Source organism: Ailuropoda melanoleuca, chromosome 1, assembly GCF_002007445.2.
Source record: "Ailuropoda melanoleuca isolate Jingjing chromosome 1, ASM200744v2, whole genome shotgun sequence".
In the NCBI taxonomy this organism is placed as follows: domain Eukaryota; kingdom Metazoa; phylum Chordata; class Mammalia; order Carnivora; family Ursidae; genus Ailuropoda; species Ailuropoda melanoleuca.
Window position 1 is genome coordinate 206,412,170 of NC_048218.1, and position 22,951 is coordinate 206,435,120.

At 58.4% G+C, this 22,951-nt stretch overlaps 3 protein-coding genes across 9 annotated transcripts in view; 1 reads left to right on the plus strand and 2 right to left on the minus strand.

The window, feature by feature from the left end:
- KCNH2 (potassium voltage-gated channel subfamily H member 2) overlaps positions 1-2,451 on the minus strand; it is a 46,006-nt gene extending 43,555 nt beyond the window's left edge. For all 5 annotated transcript variants that reach the window (XR_004619246.1, XM_034639526.1, XM_034639517.1 and 2 more), the window contains exon 1: positions 2,316-2,451. Coding sequence is in view for 4 of the 5 variants with exons in the window: in XM_034639526.1 (XP_034495417.1) it covers positions 2,316-2,322 (7 nt within the window). In the remaining variant the exon portion in view is untranslated. The remainder of the gene's footprint in view (positions 1-2,315) is intronic.
- NOS3 (nitric oxide synthase 3) lies at positions 1,478-18,973 on the plus strand. 3 transcript variants are annotated; one of them, XM_019795567.2, is made up of 26 exons: positions 1,575-1,735; positions 3,060-3,165; positions 3,463-3,611; positions 3,827-3,989; positions 5,259-5,350; positions 5,440-5,581; positions 5,781-5,920; positions 6,025-6,199; positions 6,693-6,794; positions 7,376-7,570; positions 7,689-7,762; positions 7,933-8,077; positions 8,329-8,433; positions 11,159-11,226; positions 11,643-11,759; positions 11,866-12,040; positions 13,822-13,954; positions 14,066-14,144; positions 14,266-14,453; positions 14,990-15,162; positions 15,431-15,641; positions 15,728-15,815; positions 16,866-16,987; positions 17,840-17,988; positions 18,337-18,531; positions 18,619-18,973. In XM_019795567.2, exons 1-26 carry the CDS (start codon positions 1,575-1,577, stop codon positions 18,778-18,780), a joined length of 3,609 nt encoding a protein of 1,202 aa, XP_019651126.1. In that variant the 3' UTR covers positions 18,781-18,973. The 3 variants fall into 3 exon arrangements, 2 of the variants coding, with proteins under 2 accessions (XP_019651126.1, XP_011218395.1); XM_011220093.3 differs by having other exon boundaries at positions 3,063-3,165; positions 18,619-18,780; XR_004619245.1 differs by lacking the exons at positions 17,840-17,988; positions 18,337-18,531; positions 18,619-18,973 and having other exon boundaries at positions 1,478-1,735; positions 15,728-15,946; positions 16,866-16,966.
- An 846-nt stretch (positions 18,974-19,819) lies between these two features.
- The window catches only part of ATG9B (autophagy related 9B), a 7,728-nt gene continuing 4,596 nt past the window's right edge, over positions 19,820-22,951 (minus strand). The window contains exons 6-14 of the mRNA XM_019795570.2: positions 22,812-22,951; positions 22,489-22,642; positions 22,086-22,265; positions 21,261-21,497; positions 20,958-21,091; positions 20,682-20,778; positions 20,357-20,480; positions 20,129-20,270; positions 19,820-19,950 (exon numbers count right to left, since the gene is read on the minus strand). The exon at positions 22,812-22,951 is cut by the window's right edge and continues 672 nt beyond it. Of these exons, the coding sequence (XP_019651129.2) occupies positions 20,143-20,270; positions 20,357-20,480; positions 20,682-20,778; positions 20,958-21,091; positions 21,261-21,497; positions 22,086-22,265; positions 22,489-22,642; positions 22,812-22,951 (1,194 nt within the window). The 3' untranslated portion in view covers positions 19,820-19,950; positions 20,129-20,142. The remainder of the gene's footprint in view (positions 19,951-20,128; positions 20,271-20,356; positions 20,481-20,681; positions 20,779-20,957; positions 21,092-21,260; positions 21,498-22,085; positions 22,266-22,488; positions 22,643-22,811) is intronic.

Genomic DNA, 22,951 nt, shown 5'->3' on the forward strand with positions numbered 1-22,951 from the left:
GTAGGGAAAGGACTCCTTCCTGGTCATGTGCATTTTAGGTAGTGGCTGAATGGGAGCCGGAAATGGGGTCTGGTGAAAATGTCTGAGAGGGGCCTGGGTCCACTTCCTGCCTTGCTGGGAAAGGGGGGTAAGTGAGAGGGGCCTAGGGGCAGGTCTGGACTGAGCACGGGCCTTGTGCGTCTGCCTCCCCCCTGCCTCTTTGTGAGAGAGGGGCAGCAAAGCTCTCCAGGTGTCCAGGAGCCCAGGCCTCTTTATGTTTCCAAGGTCCCCTCGCCTTCCTCCCTCCAAACTGGCAGACCCTACCTTCTTGGTATGACCCCAGAGCTTGCAGCACAGCCTGTTCCTTCCGGCTGATCCGCCTGCCCGGCCTCCACCCAGGCGCACCCCAATCTTATCCTCCACTGCTTTTCAAAGGAGTCCAGCCAACACAAATCTACGTGTTTGTTTGTCTGCCTGTCTGCCTCACCCAGTCTCTGCCTATTCCAGTCTCTCAACTTCCGTTTCTTTCCCACAGTTTCTCTTAGTCTCTGTGGCCTCAAATCCATGAGGCTCAGACCCCTGCAGACCCAAATGCCCCAGCTCATGGCCTTTCTCCAGCCCCCTGACGGCTGAGAACTACAAACCCCAGTTTGCACGACTGCCCGAGGTGGATGAAGAGTGCTGGTGTGCACCATCTGCACTCTGGGAATTGTAGTTTCCTATCCCCGTGCTCTTGCTAGGGCTCCAAGATCTTCCCAGTGGGCAGTCCCTGCTCAGCATTAACTGCTGGATCTATCTGCCGACCTACCACCCCCAGGGAAGCATGCGTCACTGGATGACAGGGTGGGGGTGGAGGCCCTGGATGGCAGCTTCCTGCTCTTTTGTGTCCCCCACTTGAGTCATGGGGGGGTGGGGGTTCCAGGAAATTGGGGTTGGGAGGGAAAGGGATACCCTAATGCCAGACTCAAGGACAAAGGGTCACTGCATCCTTGCTGAGCTATATTCCCAAAACTCCAAAGCACTCAAAGGTGGGGGTCCAAGAGCACTTAGCTGTAGAGAGGGTGAGGAAGGAGAGCACCTGCAGTGACCCCAGAGGTCCCTATAGTCACTAAGAGTCTGGGAACCATCCCCTGCTGCTGACACAGTGCTCACCTCCCACCCAATCTCTCAGAGCAAGGCCAACAAGGGCAAGGTGGAAGTCCTCCACTCCGGCCACACAGCACACAAGGACCTCTCTGACCCTCTGATTGTCCACCCTGCCAACTCCACCCCTACCCCCTATCCCCACTCCCCCCCCACACACACACACACACCGGCTCCTGCACTCCAGCCCCAGGGCTCCAAGAACACCTGGCTTCCCACTTATCAGTCCTAGTCCTCTGAGCGGAACCCAGGCGTCCGGCCCCCCACCCTCTGGGCGGGCATGAAGCCGAGGCTTTAGAGCCTCCCAGCCTGCCTTGTTCCTGTCCCATTGTGTGTGGGGCAGGGGCGGGGCAAGGGCCAGCACCGGAGAGCCCCCTCCCACTGCCCCCTCCCCTTCCTAAGGAAAAGGCCTGGTCTCTGCTCGGAGGGCCAGAGCTGAGGCAAGGCTGAACATGGGCAACTTGAAGAGTGTGGGCCAGGAACCCGGGCCCCCCTGCGGCCTGGGGCTGGGCCTGGGCCTGGGGCTGTGCGGCAAGCAGGGCCCTGCCTCCCCGAACTCCTCTGAGCCCAGCAGGGCACCGGCACCCGTGCCCCCACCAGCACCGGACCACAGGTAAGGGCCCTGGTGGCTAGAGGCAGAGGGTGGGAGGGAGGGTGGCAAGCCCAGGAGCCCTGGCTGGCAAGGGCGGGAGCCTGTAGCCCAGCCAGGAGGGCCAGGTCGCCCACACAAAAGGGCTATCAGTATGGACAGAACAGGACAATCAAGGAGGCTCAGATAAGAGATCAGGGTCAGGGCCAGCAGGCAGCAGGTGAAAGCAGGAGGTAAGGGTGCCAGTTGACCAGGTTTGAATGCTGCTCTGATGCCAAGAGCTGTTTGACTTTGAGCAAGTCACTTAACTTCTCTGAGCCTTCATGTATATAAAATATGGACATAGCAGTGACTGCTCCAGGGGATTGTTGTAAGTTTCTAGCCCATGCAAGCCTTCAACGAACACTGATGCTTATTTAACAGAAAAAAAAGGGGCTGGGGAGGATAGTTACAGGAGAGTGAGAAGATCCGCTCACAGAAAGAGGAGAGAGTTCGCCCAGGAGAGTCCGGCCCTTGGGGTGGGAGGCTGAAAAGACTGAGCAAACAGGCCTTTTCCCTCGACTCCTGGCCTCACCTCCTAGTGGCCGTCAACCCCCAAACTAACCTGCCATCCTCAGCCCCCAGAAGAGAGAAAGGGCAGCTTGAGGCCAGGTAGGGTGTCAGGCCAGGCAGGGTGGCGCGGGGCCTGGAGGCAGCTCCGCGCGCGGGGAAGGCTCCGCACAGGCGCACCACCGAGGTCCGAGTCCCTCCCTTCCTCCCCGCCACAGGCCTCAGCCTCTGGGAGGAAGTGATAAGGCCTCTGAGGCTTCCCTTCACACGACGGTTACTGTCAGGAGGGGTGTGAGTGGGGCGGGAAATCTGGGCTGAGGAATCCCTGCAGGGGCTTCCCTCAGCTCAGCCAAGGGCTCCATCCCCCTCAAGGTAGGGTTCATCACAGCTCCAGCGGGTTGGACACCCCACATCCAGAAAAGGCGAGGTGGGCCCTGAACGGGGATGAGGACCCAGCCTTGGGTCAGGGGCTCAGAAGCTCAGCGCTGCTGCCCTGGGCAGCCCAGGCTCTGGCAATACAAGAGAGGGGCGGGCCTGGATTTTAAAGAGACCAGTTCTGCCCACGGGGCCTCTGGCCAGATTCCTAACTTTTCTGAGCCTCAGGTCCCTCGTCTGTAAATGAGGTGGCCGACACTGTCTACCTCCTAACGGCGTCGTGAGGGCTGATAGAGGAAACGTAAGGAAGCATGAGGCAGGCGAGCTATAAGTCACAGGGCTTATTCATGTCGCCAGAGGGGTCTCTGGGGGCACATCCAGAAGGAAATACACTCCTCCCCATGACCCCTCTCCTGGGTCTCAGCAGCCCCCCGCTCACCCGGCCCCCGGACGGGCCCAGGTTCCCTCGCGTGAAGAACTGGGAGGTGGGGAGCATCGCCTATGACACCCTGAGTGCCCAGTCACAGCAGGTAAGGCGGGGAGCCCTCCCCATCCCACATCAGGGTCAGCGTGGCTGAACTCAAAGAGACACTGGGAAGAGCCAGAGGAGCTAAGGGACACAAGCGACTCCTAGCCTCCAGCCCTTGCCCCAAGTCCTGCCACAGCCCAGCCCAACTCACCCCGATTTCCAGTCCCAGCCCCAGCCCTGCACCCACACCTGCCAGACCCACCTTCCCTCTGGCCCCACACCCTGCCTCTGCACCCTGACCTGGTCCTGACCTCCATGCTCCCTGCTCTCTCTGCCTCCGCCCTCCACCCCAACCTAGGATGGGCCCTGCACCCCCAGACGCTGCCTGGGCTCTCTGGTATTTCCACGGAAACTGCAGAGCCGGCCGTCTCAGGACCCTCCACCCCCTGAGCAGCTGCTGAGCCAGGCCAGGGACTTCATCAACCAGTACTATAGCTCTATCAAGAGGTGAGACCGTGCCTTGAGACCCACAGCCCACCGTTGTCCTTTGACCTGGGGCCCTGGTCCTGCCGAGCCCTCAAAAGGATGATCACCTTCCCTAGGACCCACTCCCACCCCCCACCCTGACACCAGCACCCGCCAGCCTCCCCCCAACACCCGCACAAAGCCTGGGGAAACTCTCCACCCGACGTGACTTTCTTCTGCTCCCCTCTCCACCACAGAAGCGGCTCCCAGGCCCACGAGCAGAGGCTTCAGGAGATGGAAGCTGAGATAGCGGCCAAGGGCACCTACCAGCTTCGAGAGAGCGAGCTGGTGTTCGGGGCCAAGCAGGCCTGGCGGAATGCTCCCCGCTGCGTGGGCCGGATCCAGTGGGGGAAGCTGCAGGTGTGGCTGGCCAGCAAGCACCCAGAATCGGGACTGGGGGACAGAAAAGAGGAAAGGAGCAGTGAGGGCAGCTCCTGAGGCTTCCCTGGGGGGTCCCAAGCAGTGGGGAGATCCTTGCCCATTCCCTTAGAGATTGGTACCCCTGGGGAGCCCACAGGCTGGTAGTGAACACCTCGTTGTTAAGCCCCATAGCAATTGCTTGGCTGGCTGCGGAGGGAAACACCAGAAACACCCAAACATACTGAGTCAGTGAGGACAGCTGGGCAGTGATCCCAGGGAGTACTGTCTGAGCAACAGAAGCATTCTTCTGGAAACAGCCCCTCGCTGCTTCTTCCCTGTGGGCCTCACTTATCCAGCCCAGTCCTCCAGCACCTTGGCCTCACACCCTCCCTCACACTGGAATGGCCTAAGAGAAGCAAGCTGACCCACAGGGGAACTTAATCCATGACCTTGGCCTCCTTAGCTGTAACTGGCCACCAAAGAATTTGGAATAAAGCCACATGCTCAGTAAATCCCAAAGGAGTCGCCAAAAAAAGAACGATCCTATCTGACACTTGCATCCCCTTGAAGTTGTTCAAAGATCTAGTTCAACTTTGAACCCATCAGAGCTTCCAGATTGGATCCCACTCACTGCTACATCCCTACCTTGGCCCCAGATGAGCCACTGCCACCCCTTGCTTCTGTCACTAACACAAGCAGGTAAGGGAGCTCCCAGCTCCCTGCTGATGGTCCCACCCAGCCAGTCAAGGTGGCTTCTCCTAGCATCAAAATGTCAGGACGGGCAGACTCCCCGGAGAGCCACCAAGTGCAGCCAGCTGCCTTCCCGCCATCAGTGTGCTTAGGGAGAGTCTGCTGACTGGCCGGGGTCACCTGCCTTTGCTTGAGCACTGTGGGTAATGGGGAACCCACCCCTAGGTGGCCTCCCCGTCACTTGGTGCCTTTCCCCAATCATCAGTGTGGCAGTGACTGGGTCCCTCCTCTGTATCAGGTACCGAGTCAGCTTCTGCAGGGGTGGGGAGATGTCCCAGCAAGGAGATAAGAAGCAGACCAGGCTACGTTGGGTGTGTGGGGTGCAGGGCAGGAACGGGGAGTCAGTGTGGGTGCAGATGGTCAGGGAGGCTCCCCAGGGAGGAAAGAACCGTGACGAGTGACCCCGGCAGCCTTTAGAGGCTGCAGACGAGGTGGCTACTTACCTTCTCCTAGAGCTGAGACTCAGGAGCCCTGTCCCCCCCCACCCCGGTCCCCTGCCCCCTGCCTTGGCTGGCTCAGGTGTTCGATGCCCGGGATTGCAGCTCTGCCCAGGAGATGTTCACCTACATCTGCAACCACATCAAGTATGCCACCAACCGGGGCAACCTCCGGTGAGTGCCCCTACACCGCGCCAGATGGCACCCCTCCCCTCGGTGGCAGTGAAGGCGGGGCTCTGACAGCTGTCATCCCCATGTGTTAGCTCGGCCATCACAGTGTTCCCCCAGCGCGCCCCAGGCCGCGGAGACTTCCGAATCTGGAACAGCCAACTGGTGCGCTACGCGGGCTACAGGCAGCAGGACGGCTCGGTGCGGGGGGACCCAGCCAACGTGGAGATCACGGAGGTGGGCCCAGAGAGTCGGAGCGGGTGGAGGCCAGCCCATGAGGGCTCTGGGGGGAGGCGTGGGGGTCCAGGCAAAAAGTGGCCGGTGGAGCAGGGAAGGGGGACTCTGAGATGAAGGAGGGAGCTGCCAATGAAGGGGGTCCCTGAGGAGGGCAGGAGGTTGGGCCCCTCAGAGCTATCTCTGGCCCTGCCCCCCGCAGCTCTGCATTCAGCATGGCTGGACCCCAGGAAACGGCCGCTTTGACGTGCTGCCCCTACTGCTCCAGGCCCCAGATGAGCCCCCAGAACTCTTTGTTCTGCCCCCCGAGCTGGTCCTCGAGGTGCCCCTGGAGCACCCCACGTGAGCATGAGAGGGAATGGGGCAGGCGGAGGAGGGGCTGCCCGGGGGTGGCCAGGCAGGCCAGGCTCCACAGGCAGCCTGATCCCCCGCCCGGACACCCCCAGGCTGGAGTGGTTTGCGGCCTTGGGCCTGCGCTGGTATGCCCTCCCGGCGGTGAGCAACATGCTGCTGGAAATTGGGGGACTGGAGTTCCCTGCGGCCCCTTTCAGCGGCTGGTACATGAGCACTGAGATTGGCACACGGAACCTGTGTGACCCTCACCGATATAACATCCTGGAGGTGAGGACCCGTACATAGGGAAGAGGACGTATCCCCTTTGGAGCCACTGCCTCGCAAATAGGTCCCCACGCTGTCAGCAAGTGGGAACGCCTGAATGAGGTCCTGGCTGCCTCCTACACTAGGATTTTGGAGGGTTCTAGGACTGCGAATTTGGGGCAAAGGAATATACATGCATGGATACAAATATGCAGTTATTTTTCTGGGATCTATAGCTCTATAGCTTTCCTCAGATTCTCAAGGCAGATCTTGCAAAAACAATGTCATCTTAGAAAGGAGAAGTTAAGATCCAGGGCAGAGAAGTAACTGGTCCAGGGTCCCTCTCTGCTCAGGCGTGCCTTGCAGGCAAGAACCTGAACCAGCCCCAAACTAAACAGTCTGGCCTCTCGGTGGCCACCTACCCACCCTCACTCCTTCTACTCATGAGTTCCAAAGATGCTCTCCGTCCACTCCCCCCAACCTTGTCCCTACCAATGCCATGCACCCCCACTCCCAGGATGTGGCGGTCTGCATGGACTTGGATACCCGGACAACTTCATCCCTGTGGAAAGACAAGGCCGCAGTGGAGATCAACTTGGCCGTGCTGCACAGTTACCAGGTACACTGGCCCAGACCGGCCAGGAGGGAAGGGGCTGGGGCTGGAAGACAGGGAGGCACTTAGAGACGGGGGCAGGAGTTGGAGGCAGCTGGAAGGACTACCATGGTCCATGGGGCACACTGAGCCCATGCTGCTGGGGACACAGCACCTACTACTCCAGGCGCCACAATATGGGGGTAGAGTGTGCTCGGAGCCCTGCTGATCAGGGCATGCTTGGTAATGCAGGCCCCCAGGGCAGAGCGCATACGTATTGTGATTTGTGGGACCCCCTGGATTCTGGAAACTCCAACTCCAGGACTGGAGGCCTGCTGAGCATTGTCGTTTGAGGAAACTAGTGCCTGCTGAGAACCTGGCCAGAGTTTAGGGTGTTTTGGTTCAGGGGCAGGACAGAGCGACGTGGGAGACAGGAGCTGCTGGTGCCAAGCTTTGGGCTCGCGACACATGCTGCAGCCAGGGGTGACAGCATGGTTGGGGAACACAGCCTGGGTTAGATTTGGGGTGACCCAGGGCACAGCGGTGACTGGGGTCACAGGAGTGTGGGTTTGTAGGCTGAGTCTAAGCCCCTGCCTCCCCAACCCCAGCTGGCCAAAGTGACCATCGTGGACCACCATGCTGCCACTGCCTCTTTCATGAAGCACCTGGAGAACGAGCAGAAGGCTAGGGGGGGCTGCCCTGCCGACTGGGCCTGGATCGTGCCCCCCATCTCTGGCAGCCTCACCCCTGTCTTCCATCAGGAGATGGTCAACTATGTCCTGTCCCCGGCCTTCCGCTATCAGGTGCCCACCCCGCTGGCTCTCGCCCACTGTGGCCAGCTCTAACGAAGCAGCCCCCAGGGGCCTCCAAATGTTTGTTTTACTTATCTCCTCCTCCACTCCCCCCATCGCTCCCCTGCAGCCAGACCCGTGGAAGGGGAGTGCAACCAAGGGTGCCGGCATCACCAGGAAGAAGACCTTTAAAGAAGTGGCCAAGTAGGTGCCCTAGGAGCGCTGCCCTTCCCCCACACCCAGCTGTACAGTGGGAAGGCCCCCACCCCCACACGTCCACCACTCAGTGCCCCAGGACCTTGCTTGGGCCATGCACCTGGGGAGGCCCTGGCTCCATGTCCTTGGGACCGCCCTCACCCTGCTCTCGCCTGCAGCGCAGTGAAGATCTCTGCCTCACTCATGGGCACTGTGATGGCAAAGCGAGTGAAGGCGACCATCCTGTATGGCTCCGAGACTGGCCGGGCCCAGAGCTACGCACAGCAGCTGGGTAGACTCTTCCGGAAGGCTTTCGACCCTCGGGTAGGGCTAAGCCCAGAGGAGTGGGGATCTGGGAAGGGGAAGGGGACCCATCCATATCTTTAGATGTGCCCCAGAGGACAGAAGAGGGTCACAAGTCAGAGCCCAGGAGAAAGCCCGGGATCCAAACGGATTCAGGGATCAAGTCCGGGCCTGAGTCAGGGTCTGAATTGTGCCCTGCCAGGGTGGGTCGGAGTAGAAGTGCCAGGACAGCAGGGGCCAAGTCCCTGGGACATCGGTCTTCTTGTCCACAGGTCCTGTGCATGGATGAGTACGATGTGGTGTCCCTCGAGCATGAGACGCTGGTGTTGGTGGTGACCAGCACATTTGGGAATGGTGATCCCCCAGAGAATGGAGAGGTAAGGCCTAGCAGGAAAGGGGCCACTGGAAACGAGGGGAGATTCAAAATGGGGAGGCTGGGCAGGAACCCCACCTCCATGATGGAGAGTGGAGATGTCTTGAGAGTCCCGCAGAGTGTGTGTGTGGACACTGAACTAGGACCCGAGAGCCTGCACAAGCCAGACTCCAGCCCCACCCCCACACACACCTGCTTCAGTGTGTCACTGGGTCATTTCCATTGTCCCTGCAAGTGTTTAATACGTGGAAGGCATTTGGCTGGCCAACGAGGTCAGACCGCTCTCAAGCACTGACAAGTTAGAAAAACTGCTATACTCCACTTACTACTCAATTTCAGCTTTCTCTTTTCTTCTTTCCTTAATGAAAGAAAAGAGCACTGCTCGGATGGCAACAGAAATTAGGCAACTTCACTTTCTGCACAAATCTTTAAAGAAACAGACTAGAGCACCCCCACTGAACACTTTATCATCAGCCATTATCTTCCCAGCTTCGTCCCTGGCAGCCCCGCTACAGGCATTCCTCGTACCCTTGGCTGTTGCAGCTTCTAGGTGATAAAGGCCTCCGGAGCACTCGGCACCTCCCCAAGCAGCCCAGAGCAGAACTCTGAAGCAAGACTTCCCCCCAACCCCGTGCTGCCCATTTCAGCTGTCATTCTGATCTGCCTTGTAAAGAACAATAGATCACTTACTTTTTTAGTATAAAAGCAGTATTTACACACACGTGACCCACCACCCTATAAAGACATAGAACATTTCCATCACCTAGGCAGTACCCTTGTCAGTGCCCCCAGCCAGCCCCTTCCCAGTCCATCCCTTCTGTCAGCCAGGTTAGTTTGGCCTGCTGTAGGATGTCACAGAAAGGCGAGCACTCAGTAAGGACTCGGCCCACGTCTGAGGCTCATCTCACTGTGAGTGATTCAGTAACTTGCTCCTTTCTACTGCCGAGCAGCCTGAGGCGTTCACTGTGTGAACGCACCGTGTGTTTCTCTGTTCTCCTGCTGACGGACGCTTGGGCCATTTCCAGGGTTTGGCTATTATGAATAAAGCTGTTATGAACATTCTTGGGCAAGGCTTTTGTGGGCTTATGTTTTCATTTCTCTTGAATAAATACCTAGGAGTGGAATTGCTAGGTCATCGGGCAGATGTATGTTTAACTTCAAAAAACATGAAAAAAAAACAAAAAACTGCCAAACAGCCACAGGGATTGAACTGCACCTCTAACTTCTGTGCATTTCAGTGTATGTAAATTTCACTTTTTTTTTTTTTTTTTTAGTGGCGCAAACCTAGGAATACAGCCCACAGAAAATGGGGTATATTCACCAGTCACTAACAAGAATGTTTACAGCAGCATTATTCATAACAGCCCCAGACTGGTAACAATTCCAATGACCGTCCACAGCAGACTGGATACATACATTGTGGTGTATTCAAATTCTTGGCAGCAATGAGGGTGAATGGCTCACAACCACCCGACACAGATGAATCTGAAAACTCAATGTAGAGGGAAAGGAGACAAACACAAGAGAATCCAACCGTAGGGTTCACTTTGTATTCAGTTCAGAAACAGGCAAAAAGAATCCGTGGTGTTTCCATTCCAAGAATCAGTGGTTGCCCCCCTGGGGTGGGAGGTGGTAACTGGGGGTCCAAAGCTGAATTCTAGGTTCTAGCAACATTTCCTGAGAGGATGCTGATGACACAAGTATGTTCGGTTTGTGAAAATCTAGAAAGCTGTACATTTGTGATATGTGTGCTTCTCTGAACGTATTATGCTTCAACAAAAGGTTCAAAAAATAAAATTAAGGTAGCACACACTAATGATGGTAAATCTAGAGACACACCACCCAAACGCGCCTACCACTAACGTGGGGGTGTGCCGGGCTTGCCACATTTTGGGTTTTGCTGTGTGAAGGTGTCCCCATAGCTCTTAGCTATTTCCGTGGCAGCACCTGACATAGCTCAGCCTTCTAGAAGATGTTCGTGCCACCGACTAGCAATGGAGGCAATGCAGGGAGACTGAGGGCTGTTTTCCACCTATCGAGATGGCTGAAACATTAAGGACTGGCCACATGCTGTGTTGGCAGGAGTGAGCAAAGAGCGTGTCTCTTGCTGCGGGCTGGTCTGACCACCCACTTCATCCTGCCTTTAAATCCTGACTCAGCAGCTCCCCTTGCAAGGACTACCCTAACGAAACACGCAGAAGAGGAGGCGGGCATGTATATGTACAAGTGCTGGAGCGCTGGTCACACACCGCTCAGATACCCTGAGGCAGATAGAAGTCTCCTCCATGTGGTCCATGCAAATGTGGGCACACTATGCGGCCATTCAAAAGGAGGTCAGTCTTGGTGTGTTGACCTGGAAGGAGGTCCATGATAGGTTACTGAGGAAAAAGCAGGTAAGTATGGTGTGGCCCCATTTTTACTTTTTGAAAAAACTATAAATACAGATATATATGGAAGTTCAACCAAAGAGATGTAGGAGTTTAAACACCTGCCCATAGGGTACATGCCTTGGGGGCGAGGACTGGAGGAAAGGTAAGGGTAGATTTCTGTCTTTTATTACTTTATGGTTCTGTAATGTTTTCAAAAAGCCAATACCAGTTTTAAATTTTTCAAAACAAATTAAAATCAGAATTTACAAATAAGAAGGATCAGCTGACTGCAGTTTTAAACTTCTGTGTGGTTTGAAATAAAACAAAACCAACCATGATACCAACACTTCCCCTCCCCAGAGTTTTGCGGCGGCCCTGATGGAGATGTCCGGCCCCTACAACAGTTCCCCTCGGCCAGAACAGCACAAGTGAGTGAGGCTGGGAGCTTGGGGGGAGGTGGGAGGGAAGGCAGTGAGGCATTTGGAGACAGTGAGGAAAGGAGGGCTGAAATGTTGTCCCTCCATGCCTCCAACAAGCTGGAGGATGGATGTAGGAGGCCTGGACCCCCATCACAGCTCAGGAGCCCCTCCCTCCTTGAGACCCAGCCATTCGCAGCCCCCAGGGCTCTGAGGGCTGGTCAGTCCTCAGGTCCCCTTCAGAGAGGGCAAGGGAGGCACACTGGGGCCTGAAGGCATAGAGATCCCTGGGCAACAAAGCCAAGCCCAAGGGCAGGGTCTTTCCTATCGCAGATGCAGAGAGCCTGGAGCTGTCCCCGAGCTATGTCTGGGCCTGCACCATGCTCCCAGTTCTCTGTGACAGCCCTGTCTTTGTCTTCTCTTGCCAGGAGTTACAAAATCCGCTTCAACAGCGTCTCCTGCTCAGACCCGCTGGTGTCCTCCTGGAGGCGGAAGAGAAAGGAGTCCAGTAACACAGACAGTGCAGGGGCCCTGGGCACCCTCAGGTGTGGGGGCTGCACTGAGGGGAGGCATGGGGGGGAGGGCAAGCTGCCTGGGCATACATGAGGCGGGGACGGGTGTGGGCTCCAGTGACGGCTCCCTGAACCCCAGGTTCTGTGTGTTCGGGCTGGGATCGCGGGCATACCCCCACTTCTGCGCCTTTGCTCGTGCGGTGGACACACGGCTGGAGGAGCTGGGTGGGGAGCGGCTGCTGCAGCTGGGCCAAGGAGATGAGCTGTGTGGCCAGGAGGAGGCCTTCCGTGGCTGGGCCCAGGCCGCCTTCCAGGTGAGCCCCTGGGCCTGTTCACACGTGTGACCCGGGCTTCCCCTCCCACCCCAATTCTGGCTCACTCCCACCTGCACCCCTCCCCCTCGAGACATGCAATATTGAGGCTGGAGACCTTGCTGCTGCCCTGATTGTTTGGTTCTCTGGTCCCATCCTGTTCCTTCTAAAATCCATCCTCATTTCGCCGCTGGACAGCCAGCCCTTCTGGCTCAGTCCTCAGCAGTGGGTGATCCGGCCCTAACAACATGGCAGGTGCCTGGCCCAGGCAGAGGAGAGCAGACAGGGCCATGGTAGGCAGACTTTCAGCCAGGCATAGACGGGGCCCCTGAGTGGGCACCCAGAGAAAGAGCATGCAGGGCAGGCAGGGTGGAGGGAGAGGAGGAGGCCCAAGAGAAGGCTGGACAGAGGCAAGGGCTGAAACTGAGGCCAACACAGAACCTACAGGAGGTCAGAGGCCAGACAGGCTTGGGTTGGCGCCTGGACTGATGGTGTCCTGCCTGGCTCAGGGAAGTGCAAGAAGGGGTGCATCCCAGGGCTGTGACTTTCTCAGGCTGGGCTTCCCCCAGAGGCAGCTAGGCCTGGTCTGGGGATTAAGCCTGGAGGTGAACAGACTCCTGCCCATCCTGACACTCCAGGGCAGTGCTGGCCCACCCAGGGTTCCCAGGCTTGAGCTTAGCAAGTCTGGCCTGATGGAGCCAAGGGGGACGTGCAAGCAGGGGGGTTGGGGGGGCGGCGCCTGGCGCAGGTGGAGGGTTTGCTGGGGAGGAGAAAAGTCAAGCTGAAAAAATAGATAGGCTCAGGTTGGGAGGAGAATGGGAACGGAAAACAAGAATCCAGATGCAAGGAAGCGACTGGAAGCTAGGAGCGGGACAGGAAAAGGGGCACAAGGTGAAGTTTTAGGGATGCTGATTTAGAGACACAAGGTCAACAAGAGGAACATCCAGCTAGAAGCAGGAAGACGCTGAACGAACTAGGGTGGTAGCAGTGGGGGTAGGAAGGAAGGGAGGGGGGCAAGGAAGGAAGGAAGAGATATAAGACCTTACACACACAAAAGAAAGATTAACAGGACTGGTGATATGCGAGTTGGGAGGAGAGGGAGCAACCAATCATGGGTGAGCCCTGGATTTCAAGCCTGGGCCAGGACCAGCAGTGTGCAGTTCTCCTACCTGAGCAGAAACAAATAGGACATGCACCCTCCCAGGGGGCCTGCCCCGGGGCCCCTCCAGCCCCAGTGAGCAATGCAGGAAGGACAGAGCAGCCACAGCCACCCAAATGTGGTGTCCCACTCCGGGAGCACTGTAGGGTTTTACATAAAGCCTCTCATTTCATCCTCCCTGGAACCTAATGAGGCGGAAAGATGGGTCAGTGAGGCCCGTGGAATGTAAGCAGAGGAGTCGGAATCTGAACGCAGCTCTGTGCGCACTGACGCATTCACTCAGTGCTGCTGTGTACCCAGCACTGCGCTCCCTGAGGCAGTAACACTCACCAGACTGAGGAACTGGTGGGTGTGACACTGGTAAATACGTGCAAATGGAGAGCTAGTGCAGTGGCCAAGCCATGCCATGGGTCGAAGAACAGGCCCCGTCAGCCTCAGCCACCGGGGCTGCTGAGGCCACAGGCACGAGCCGCGGAAGGGCGCCTCCCACTCCCAGGCCCCCCCACTCTCACAGTCCCAGGAACAGAAGGAAGGTGGCCACTGGGGACCCCACAGCCCAGCTCAGCCTCCTGCCTCAGCCTCCCTGAGCTTCTCACTGTTCCGGCCCTCACCCCTTGCCCCTCAGGCCTCCTGTGAGACTTTCTGCGTGGGAGAGGATGCCAAGGCCGCCGCCCGGGATATATTCAGCCCCAAACGGAGCTGGAAGCGCCAGAGGTACCGGCTGAGTGCCCAGGCTGAGGGCCTCCAGCTGCTGCCAGGTGAGGCTCTGGCCTCCCCCTGACTCTGCTGGCCCTCCGGGCTCCCAGGGTCCCAGGACTCACTGTCAGGGGCCCAGCCAGGTTCCCGGCTCAGTCTCAGTCTCCCCGCAGGCCTGATCCACGTGCACAGAAGGAAGATGTTCCAGGCTACAGTCCTCTCAGTGGAAAACCTGCAAAGCAGCAAGTCCACGTGAGGAGGACCACTTCCCCCACACGCGCACCTGCCCTGGCCCCTCCGCCCCTCTGTCCCAGCACGCTCCCTCCCATGCCCTCCTTGCCCCCTTCTAACTGCCCCAACTCCTCACCCCCAGCCGGGCCACGATCCTGGTGCGCCTAGACACTGGAGGCCAGGAGGCGCTGCAGTACCAGCCCGGCGACCACATAGGCATCTGCCCGCCCAACCGGCCTGGCCTCGTGGAGGCGCTGCTGAGCCGTGTGGAGGATCCGCCTCCACCAGGAGAGCCAGTGGCAGTGGAGCAGCTGGAGAAGGGCAGCCCTGGTGAGGGGGAGCGGTCTGGGGCACAAGGGACGTCCCCTGGCCTCAGGGTCCCCTTGAGCTGAGGAGCTGGTAGAGGGCTGCCACCTCCCCTCACAGCCGTAATGCCTGTGCTCAGAGCTGGCTGTGTTCCCTCCTGTTGGGCTGACCTTGTGGCTGGACGGTCCACAGAGCGTGGCTCCTTTCTCAGTACCTAACCCCCTACCGCCAAAAGGCCGCCCCCTCCCTCTGGGCTCCCCCCAAAGTCTCCTCCTGACAGCCTCGCCTGCTCTGTAGCTGGCCTCGGGTCTACTGCCTGCCACGCCAGTGCCTGGCGTTAAAATAAGAACCCAGACCGACCCAAACCAGCCAGAGGCCCCCAAACACACACACACACACACAGGCTACCCAGACAGGCCCACCACCACTGTTCAAGGGCAAGGTCTCCAATAAAACACAAGGCATGGTCAGTCCCAGGATACCCCCCAAGCAATGACCACCTCAGACTCTGCAGTTCTGGCTGGCCCCTTCCTCAGACCTCCCCTCTACATCACCCCCAGGTGGCCCACCCCCCAGCTGGGTTCGGGACCCCCGGCTGCCCCCATGCACACTGCGCCAGGCTCTCACCTTCTTCCTGGACATCACTTCCCCGCCCAGCCCTCAACTCCTTCGACTGCTCAGCACCCTGGCTGAAGAGTCCAGTGAACAGCAGGAGCTCGAGAGCCTCAGCCAGGTGCGGGTGACCCCAGTGGGCAGCAGGGGCTCGAGAGGCAGGAGGAGCCGGGTGGGGAAGGGGGTCCACCTGGCTAGCGCACCCTGGGGTTTAAGACCTAGCTCTGGAGTCATTAATTCATCTCTGAATTCTCGGTGCTCAAGAAATGTTTGTTGGCCTGAACTAAGGAGGGAGAAACCCCAGGAGGCTCGGCTCCGGAGTAGTCAAGAAGGGAGGTCAGCAGGCAGGGTAGGGAGGTTCTGAGCCCATTGTGCCCTGCTCCCGCCAGGACCCGCGGCGCTACGAGGAGTGGAAGTGGTTCCGCTGCCCCACGCTGCTGGAGGTGCTGGAGCAGTTCCCCTCCGTGGCACTACCCGCCCCCCTGCTCCTCACCCAGCTGCCCCTGCTCCAGCCCCGGTACTACTCGGTCAGCTCAGCACCCAGCGCCCACCCAGGAGAGATCCACCTCACGGTAGCCGTGCTGGCATATAGGACGCAGGGTGAGCTGATGGAGGGCCGGGGTCAGGGCCACACAGTGACCCTGGGACGGGCCCCTCATTGGCACCCTCTCCTCACCAACCCCCAGATGGACTGGGCCCCCTTCATTACGGAGTCTGCTCCACATGGCTAAGCCAACTGAAGGCCGGAGATCCTGTACCCTGCTTCATCAGGGGGTGAGTGAGTACTTCAGGGGATGGAGGTGGAAGGGGCATCAAGAAGAGAGTGTCTGCCCGAGCAGGGGTGAACAAAGTGCCACACGGATGGCCAGGGACAGACGGAGGAGTCGGCAGATGGCTGGCACAAGGTGAGGGTGGGAGCTTTGGTCAGAGGCACGATGGGGAGCAGGGAGGACCCACTTAACACATATCGAGCATGGGGTATCTGGTTAAGCTACTTCAGAACTTTGACTAAGCTTTGGGCGTTTCGCTAATTAGGACTTAGGGTCCTGTCCCAAAGCTTTCCTTCCCAGAGACAGGGCTGGGATTCGACCAGCAGGCCCTGATGCTTTTAGGTAAACTATGTCCCTCGCTACATTTTTGGGGTCAGTCTGATATTGGGAGGCATGGCACTTGGGAACTGTGCCCTGTTCAAGGCCAAGTCCCCACTTAGTCCGGGGAGAACTAGTTAGGTTACCATCGTATCACTGAGGACTCAAAGAAAGTAAAAGATCGCAGGATACTCTTTCCTTGTGCTGGGTTCAAAAGCCCTGCCTCATCCAGCAGCCGGGACCCAAAGCCTCGATTGGGGGTTGGGGGGGGGACTTAAAGGAGTTCCCAGGACATGCACCAGTTGGGTCCAGTAACCCAAAGCCATCCAGGAGGCTAAATCACAAACTGTACCAATCTACTGAATATAAACCAAATACCAACATTAAGGCTAGGATTTAAAATAAACACTCAGTGAACTTCTTATGAACCAAAAGCTGTCCTTCCCTTCCCATATTTTGTAAATCTCCTAAATTGAGATATCAGAACATTCTTCAGTTCAAATTAACTCATATTCCCTTTGACCCATCCTCCAGAGATACAGGTGCAGGGAGTTTCTGCCTGCAAGTACAGTTCTTTTCATAAACACACTGTGCCCACTCTGAGCTAGACTGTGCCGTAAGCACTTGGCAACACGTTTACAGTGGAAGTGGAGTTCTCCTCTCCCCCTCAGTTGAAGTTGGTAAGAATGTGGGAGCTGGGAAAGCACAGAGGCCTGACAGCGTGTTCCTTCACTAGGGCCCCCTCCTTCCGGCTGCCGCCTGATCCCAGCTTGCCCTGCATTCTAGTGGGCCCTGGCACAGGCATTGCCCCCTTCCGGGGATTTTGGCAGGAGCGGCTGCACGACATTGACAGCAAAGGTGAGACTGGGGGCCGAGGGAATGACTGGAAGGCAGGAGGGAGTCACTACAATCTAGGGGAAAAGGGACGGGGGCTACAAGACAGAAGCCAGGTAGGAAAGAGGGCAAAGAATGGGCCACAGAGGTGAAAAGAAGCTTATTAGACCAAGGGGAGGGCAGTGCCCTGTTGGTCTGGCTTCCTGGGGCTAGACACAAAGTAGGTGTGGGACAGGGTTAAGAACAAGGGGACAAGGGGAACTGGAAATCTGGAGAGAATGGGGCTAGGACTCAGAAGGCAAAAATGTCCAGAAGTGGCAGAAATGTTCACTCAGAAGGCAAAGTGTACTTGGGACTGTGCCAGAGCTCACCTAGATGTGTCTAAGACCCAAGGAAGCTACAGGGTGTTCAGGCTGAACACAGGGTGTGCAAGGCAGCTGGTAAATCGAAAGGAAGGGGCTGTGACTGATAAGAAGGCAGACTATGTGGAAGCTGAGGATGTGCAAGAATATGGGGCTGGAGCCCGGACAGGGCTAGGTGGAGTCCTGGAACTTCCGTGTTAGATGGTGCCAAGCGCTTGGAATTCTAAGTCGGAAGGCCCACGTTCTAGTGCAATGCCACCACTGGTCATTCCACCGGAGGAGCCACCACCTCTTGTATGCCTCTGCTTTTCCCTGAGCGTCTTCTCTGTAAATCAGGGCCAGGCGAGGTCTCTGTGAGAGCATCCTGTACTCTCCTTGAGGCTAGTCAGCCGAGAGTGGTTGTTTCCACCCGAACGGCTTGGGCTGTCCTCCTGGGCGAGGTTAGCCAGTGGGAGATGTCTCTAGGGCTGCGCCCCAGGGAGAGGGCTCTCCCAAGCCACGGTGCTGCTTGCAGGGCTGCAGCCCGCCCCCATGACTTTGGTGTTCGGCTGCCGATGCTCCCAGCTCGACCACCTTTACCGCGACGAGGTGCAGGATGCCCAGCAGCGCGGAGTTTTTGGGCGCGTCCTCACCGCCTTCTCCCGGGAGCCCGACAGCCCTAAGGTGCGACACCCTGAGGGCGCGGGGGTAACCTGACACTAGGCACCGGGGAAGGCCCGAGGTGCGCTCGGGAGGGGCGCGCGAGCCCAGGCCCGGCCCCCTCCCCTTCTAGAGCGCACCCTCCGCCCCGCCCCTCAGCTCCCACCCCACGGACTCGGCCCCTCCCGCGGGCCTTTGGGACTCCCTCACCTTCACCCTAGCCCCGCCCCTTGCTTGGCTCCACCTCTCTAGACCCCAGCGCCGCGCACTTAGGAGCCTTCTGGCCCGCGGAGAAACGGTTCGCACGCGGTGCCGGACCCTCCCCCCAGGAACCCTCTCCCAGGGCACGCCCCTAATTCCGGCTTCCCTCAGACCTACGTGCAAGACATCCTGCGGACGGAGCTGGCTGCTGAGGTGCACCGCGTGCTGTGCCTCGAACGGGGCCACATGTTTGTGTGCGGCGACGTCACCATGGCAACCAGCGTCCTGCAGACGGTGCAGCGAATCCTAGCGACGGAGGGCGACATGGAGCTGGACGAGGCCGGCGACGTCATCGGCGTGCTGCGGGTGCGGGGCCAAGCCCGGGGCGGGGCCATACCCGGGGCGGGGCCCACTCCTGCTTGGATCCGACCTGTTCTGGCCCTTTCCCCGCAGGATCAGCAACGCTATCACGAGGACATTTTCGGGCTCACACTGCGCACGCAGGAGGTGACAAGCCGCATACGCACCCAGAGCTTTTCCTTGCAGGAGCGACATCTGCGGGGCGCAGTGCCCTGGGCGTTCGACCCGCCGGGCCCAGACACTCCCAGCCCCTGAGAGCCCTCTTGTTTTTCATCCCAGTTCCGGCAGAGGGGCTCTGCGGCTCTCCTGTCGGAGTTGCCAGACCAGCCACCTCTCCCCTCCTGAGGTGCCTTCCCCTCTTTGTCCAGAGTCTGCCCTAAATCACCTTATTCACGGGAATGAGTGAAATGTCCCTCTCTAGGTCTGTTTACTTGCCCCAAGTCCGGAGCCCCCCCCCAAGGGCCTACTGTCACCCCTTTTGTGTTCCTTAGGTGAGTTTTAGATTCCCTTTACCTCTCTCAGGAATATCTTATCTCGAAACCTAATCTCTAAATCATTCAAATATTTATTATTGAAGATTCCCCATAAGAGACTGGGCCAGATGTTATGAGAGCTACTAAGACGCCTAACCCAGCCCCATCAATTAAAATTTACAGAATGACAAGCTTTGTCTTTTAATTTGTGCAGATGAAGGTCATGGTAATTCTTTGGAAGGCAGTCCTACCCTACATACTCCACTCTGACATGTGGTTTCCAGCCAATCACAGACAGTTCTGTGTTGCCTCCTTGCTCTTGGTTGAGAAGCAGGTACAGCTTTCAGCTGCCAGCAGGGGGAATGCCAGAGACTAAGGTCGCAAAGATGTGTGACACAGCCAGGAGCAACCTTTACTGCTGGTTTCAGGATGAGCGGCCACACCCACTTCCTCCGACCTCACCCTAGTGCTGAACTCCAAAGACATCAGCCCTCCATAGTTCTTCCACTCACAAGTCCCCATGGCCCCCCTCCACAAGTCCCGTGGGACCCTGAAGCCCAGGCTGGCTTGAAGAGCCCACTGCCGTCAGGTCCTGTCCCTCATTGTTTCCCTTACATTTAGCTAGGTCTCCGCCTTGGCCCTGTCCTCCACCCTGAGAGTACCTGGGGAGTGCTTCCCAGGCAATTGCTCGAGAACAGCTAGTTGGGGTGGTGTCCCCTTAGCACCCCCAGGTGGGGATCATCTCTAAGACTTGTTTCCAGATCTTTTGGCATCTCCTCTCCTACCCTTTCTCTGCTCTCCGGGGTGAGTTCATCACTAACCTCCCCCAAGTCCTGACCAACTAGAGCGTCCTTAGGCCTATGGTTTGGGGGGGGGCGGTCTCTGAAGAGGGCTTGGCGTCATGTCCTTCCACTCCATCTTGTCTGATCTACAGCTGGAGAAGCCAGGGAACCTGGGGGAGGAGAAGGCTCTTGGCAAGCATTCCAGGGGGTCAGGTTCCAAAGATGACCATCCCCATCACCCTGAATTCCCACCACTGCCCCAATCCCTCCAAGTGTGGCTCCACCCAATTTTCTATTCATTCCCCAATTCCCCCCCACCTCCCTCCCACTCCATTAGACAACACTGACCCTGGGGAGCCATCTCAGTCAGTACCAGGGGCCTGACCAGGCTCCTTCTGGGTGTCTGTGGTCTCCTGAAACTGTCCAGGGAGCAGATTCTGGGTCCTCTGGGTTCTCCACTGCTGTCTGGGGCTGGAGGCAGGACTGGAGCCTGGTGAGAAAAGCCATCAGCTGGCCGGTGTGGTGATGCCCACTGTCCACCCAGGGTCTGTCCCCTGCACACCCTGACCACCTCACCATCACTTGACCAGGATGGCTTCTCCTCATCGGGCGAGAGTGTCTGGGAGGGGCTGGACCAGGGCCTGGACAGGGAAGAGGCTGAAGCCTCGCCCCACAGTTCCTGCTGCTGCTGTTGATGGAGCTAAATGGAAGGAAGAGGAATGATGGGCTCTCTTGTGCTGCACAGTGGGAAACCCAGCCCCTGGACTAGGTACAGAGGCTTTTCAGACCTCCTCTTCCAGCTCCTACCGAGTATTTCCTTACACTCTACCCCCCCACCCCATCTCCATTTCATTCAGCTGCTTTCTCCCTACATTTCTTTTTCTGGCACCCCTCTGCTCACCTGGTGCAGGTAGATGGCATGAAGACTCATCTCAGCAGAAGCAAGCTCTGGAAGCTGGGCCAGCTTCAGGCCCCCAGTGCCTCCTGGGGACACACAGCTGGAACAGAGGGCACAGTACACCAAAGACATGCCCCTCCCCCCTGCACCCCACAGCGAGGGCCAGATTTGATTTCCCCTTCCCAGGACCCGTGCATACTCCTCCTGGAGGACCAGCCCCCACCCCTACCACCACGCACCCACCACGGCTGCCCTGACTCTCCGGCCCCCACTCCTCACCTCGGGTCCTGGGCAAGGCGGGAAATGGAGGCCAGGAGGCTAGCTGTGGCTGCAGCTGGGCAGGGAGTCGTGGGGCTCAGGTCCCGTGGGGGCAGGAGGGGCTGCACCAAGAGGTTGGCCAGGAAGGCCTCAGGCTGGGAGCAAAAGAAGAGGGCATCAGAAGAGAGGACAGAAGGGACAGGAGGAAGTCCGGGGAATGCCTGAGAGCAAGCTAGACCAGGGAGCAGGTTAATACAAAAAGTGAGATGGACAGGAGGGACTGGGAGTGGTGAGGGCAGAAGGGCAGGCCAAGCTGCAACTCACCAGAGGCGAGGAAGAATCACTGAGCACCCCAGGCGTAGGGGGGCTGCGGACAGAGGTGGCGCCCCAGGCAGCTGCATCTTGTTGTACTCTGCCCCGAAGGTGCCCCAGGAACTTAGAGCTGTGCCCAGGGGGGCGCCATCGTGGATGCGCGAGGGAGAACCTCATCAAGGAGAGCTCAGTCTTTCCGTCCTCCGCACGCTGAGACAGTGAGGCCTCTGTCTGTCCTGCCGAGAGCCACTGAGAACAAGAACAGTCCGTCGTTCAGATGCTGTGCACACTGCTTTTACAGCTTCAGTGCGAGCCTCGTGGGGTAGGCAGGACAGGAAACACTGGCCCGTTTTCCAGGTCAAAGAAGAGGCCACGATGGGGACTTGCTCAAGATCACCCAAGAATACAGCAGTAAAGCAGGACCGGGGTCTAGAGCCAGCACTAGGGGAGGGTGTGGGCTTAATGTTTCGCCAGCCTGTGTACACTGGACCCCAGGGCTGGCCTGACCGCCTTCTTCCAGCCCCACCTACTGACCAGTTCATATCTCCGCCTCTCTGGCAGTCTTTCCTCCCACTTACTGGAGTTACAATGTGCTGAGAACTCTGTCAGGGTTCTAGACACATCATCTCCTGTAATCCTCACAGCCCTGTGCCTTAGCTACCGTCACTGTCCTTATCTGAAAGATAAGAACACTACTGTGTGGGGAAGTGAAGTGACTAGCTCAAGGTCACAGGTGGCCAGCATTGGAGCTTGGCGGGGGAACCTGGCTCTGCTTTGAGTGAGGCAAGCAAAGCCCTACCCAACCACAGCCCCACACAGCCAGGGATGGGCTCTAACCTGAGGGTGGCCGTGGCGCTTCACATCCATAAGGGCAAAGGAACAGATGTCCCCAACTCCAGCCACATCCACAGTGAAGTGATGAAAAAAGTCAATGATCTCCAGAGAACGAGGGCAGAACCAGAAGAGCAGGAACAGCGGAGTGAGGAGTGGGGACAGGAGCTCCTCCAGGAGGGAGACCTGGGGAAGCAAGGTGAGGCTGAGAAGGGCTTGTTGAGGGGTCCACACTCGCAATCAGGACAAAGAGATCCCCAGGGCCACTCTCCGGGGGCTGGAAACCTCTAAGCCTCCCGGCTCCTGGGATGGCCAGCCCCGAGCCGAGCCCGTTTGTCCCACGCTTTCTCCTGGGCGCCCTCGGGCTGCACGGGTATTTCCGCAGCCCCCCTTCGGGGCGGACCCTCACCGCTCGGTACTGCAACAGCCGCGCCATCTGCCGGTAAGCGCTGGCCCGGCCCGCGGGACCGGGCTCCTCTGGGAGGTAGTGCATGTGCGCCAAAGCCGCCTGCAGCAGGAACTGCGGGGAACGACTCCGACACTGCTCTTCCGGAATGAAAGACCTGGAGGGCGGATGGGGGTGGAGAAGGGGCCTGCAGTTAGGATGCGCGGACGGGCGGCAGGGCTGGGGGCTGGGGGCAGGGCTGACGGCGGGAAGGGTAGGGATTGGCGGGAGGCTCGGGCCTGGGTCAGAGGAATGTCCCCCTCCTCTCCGGACGAGCTCCCCAGCACCTGGCCACGGTGGCCGTGACCCCGAGCGCGGTCATGGCGGTGAGCACGTGCTCCACGGCCAGCACGTCTTCGTCGTAGACGGTGAGCACGAGCAGCGCGGCGAAGAGCGCGCCGGCGAAGAAGACGACCTGGCGGGCCAG

What these genes read in the sequence shown, in the direction of transcription:
- NOS3 (XM_019795567.2), top strand. Translation starts at nt 1,575, where the DNA reads ATGGGCAACTTGAAGAGTGTGGGCCAGGAACCCGGGCCCCCCTGCGGC. An exon ending in GGGCCTCCAGCTGCTGCCAG is followed by an intron (nt 13,955 to 14,065) that starts GTGAGGCTCTGG and finishes GTCTCCCCGCAG; the next exon opens with GCCTGATCCACGTGCACAGA. An exon ending in AGCTCGAGAGCCTCAGCCAG is followed by an intron (nt 15,163 to 15,430) that starts GTGCGGGTGACC and finishes TGCTCCCGCCAG; the next exon opens with GACCCGCGGCGCTACGAGGA.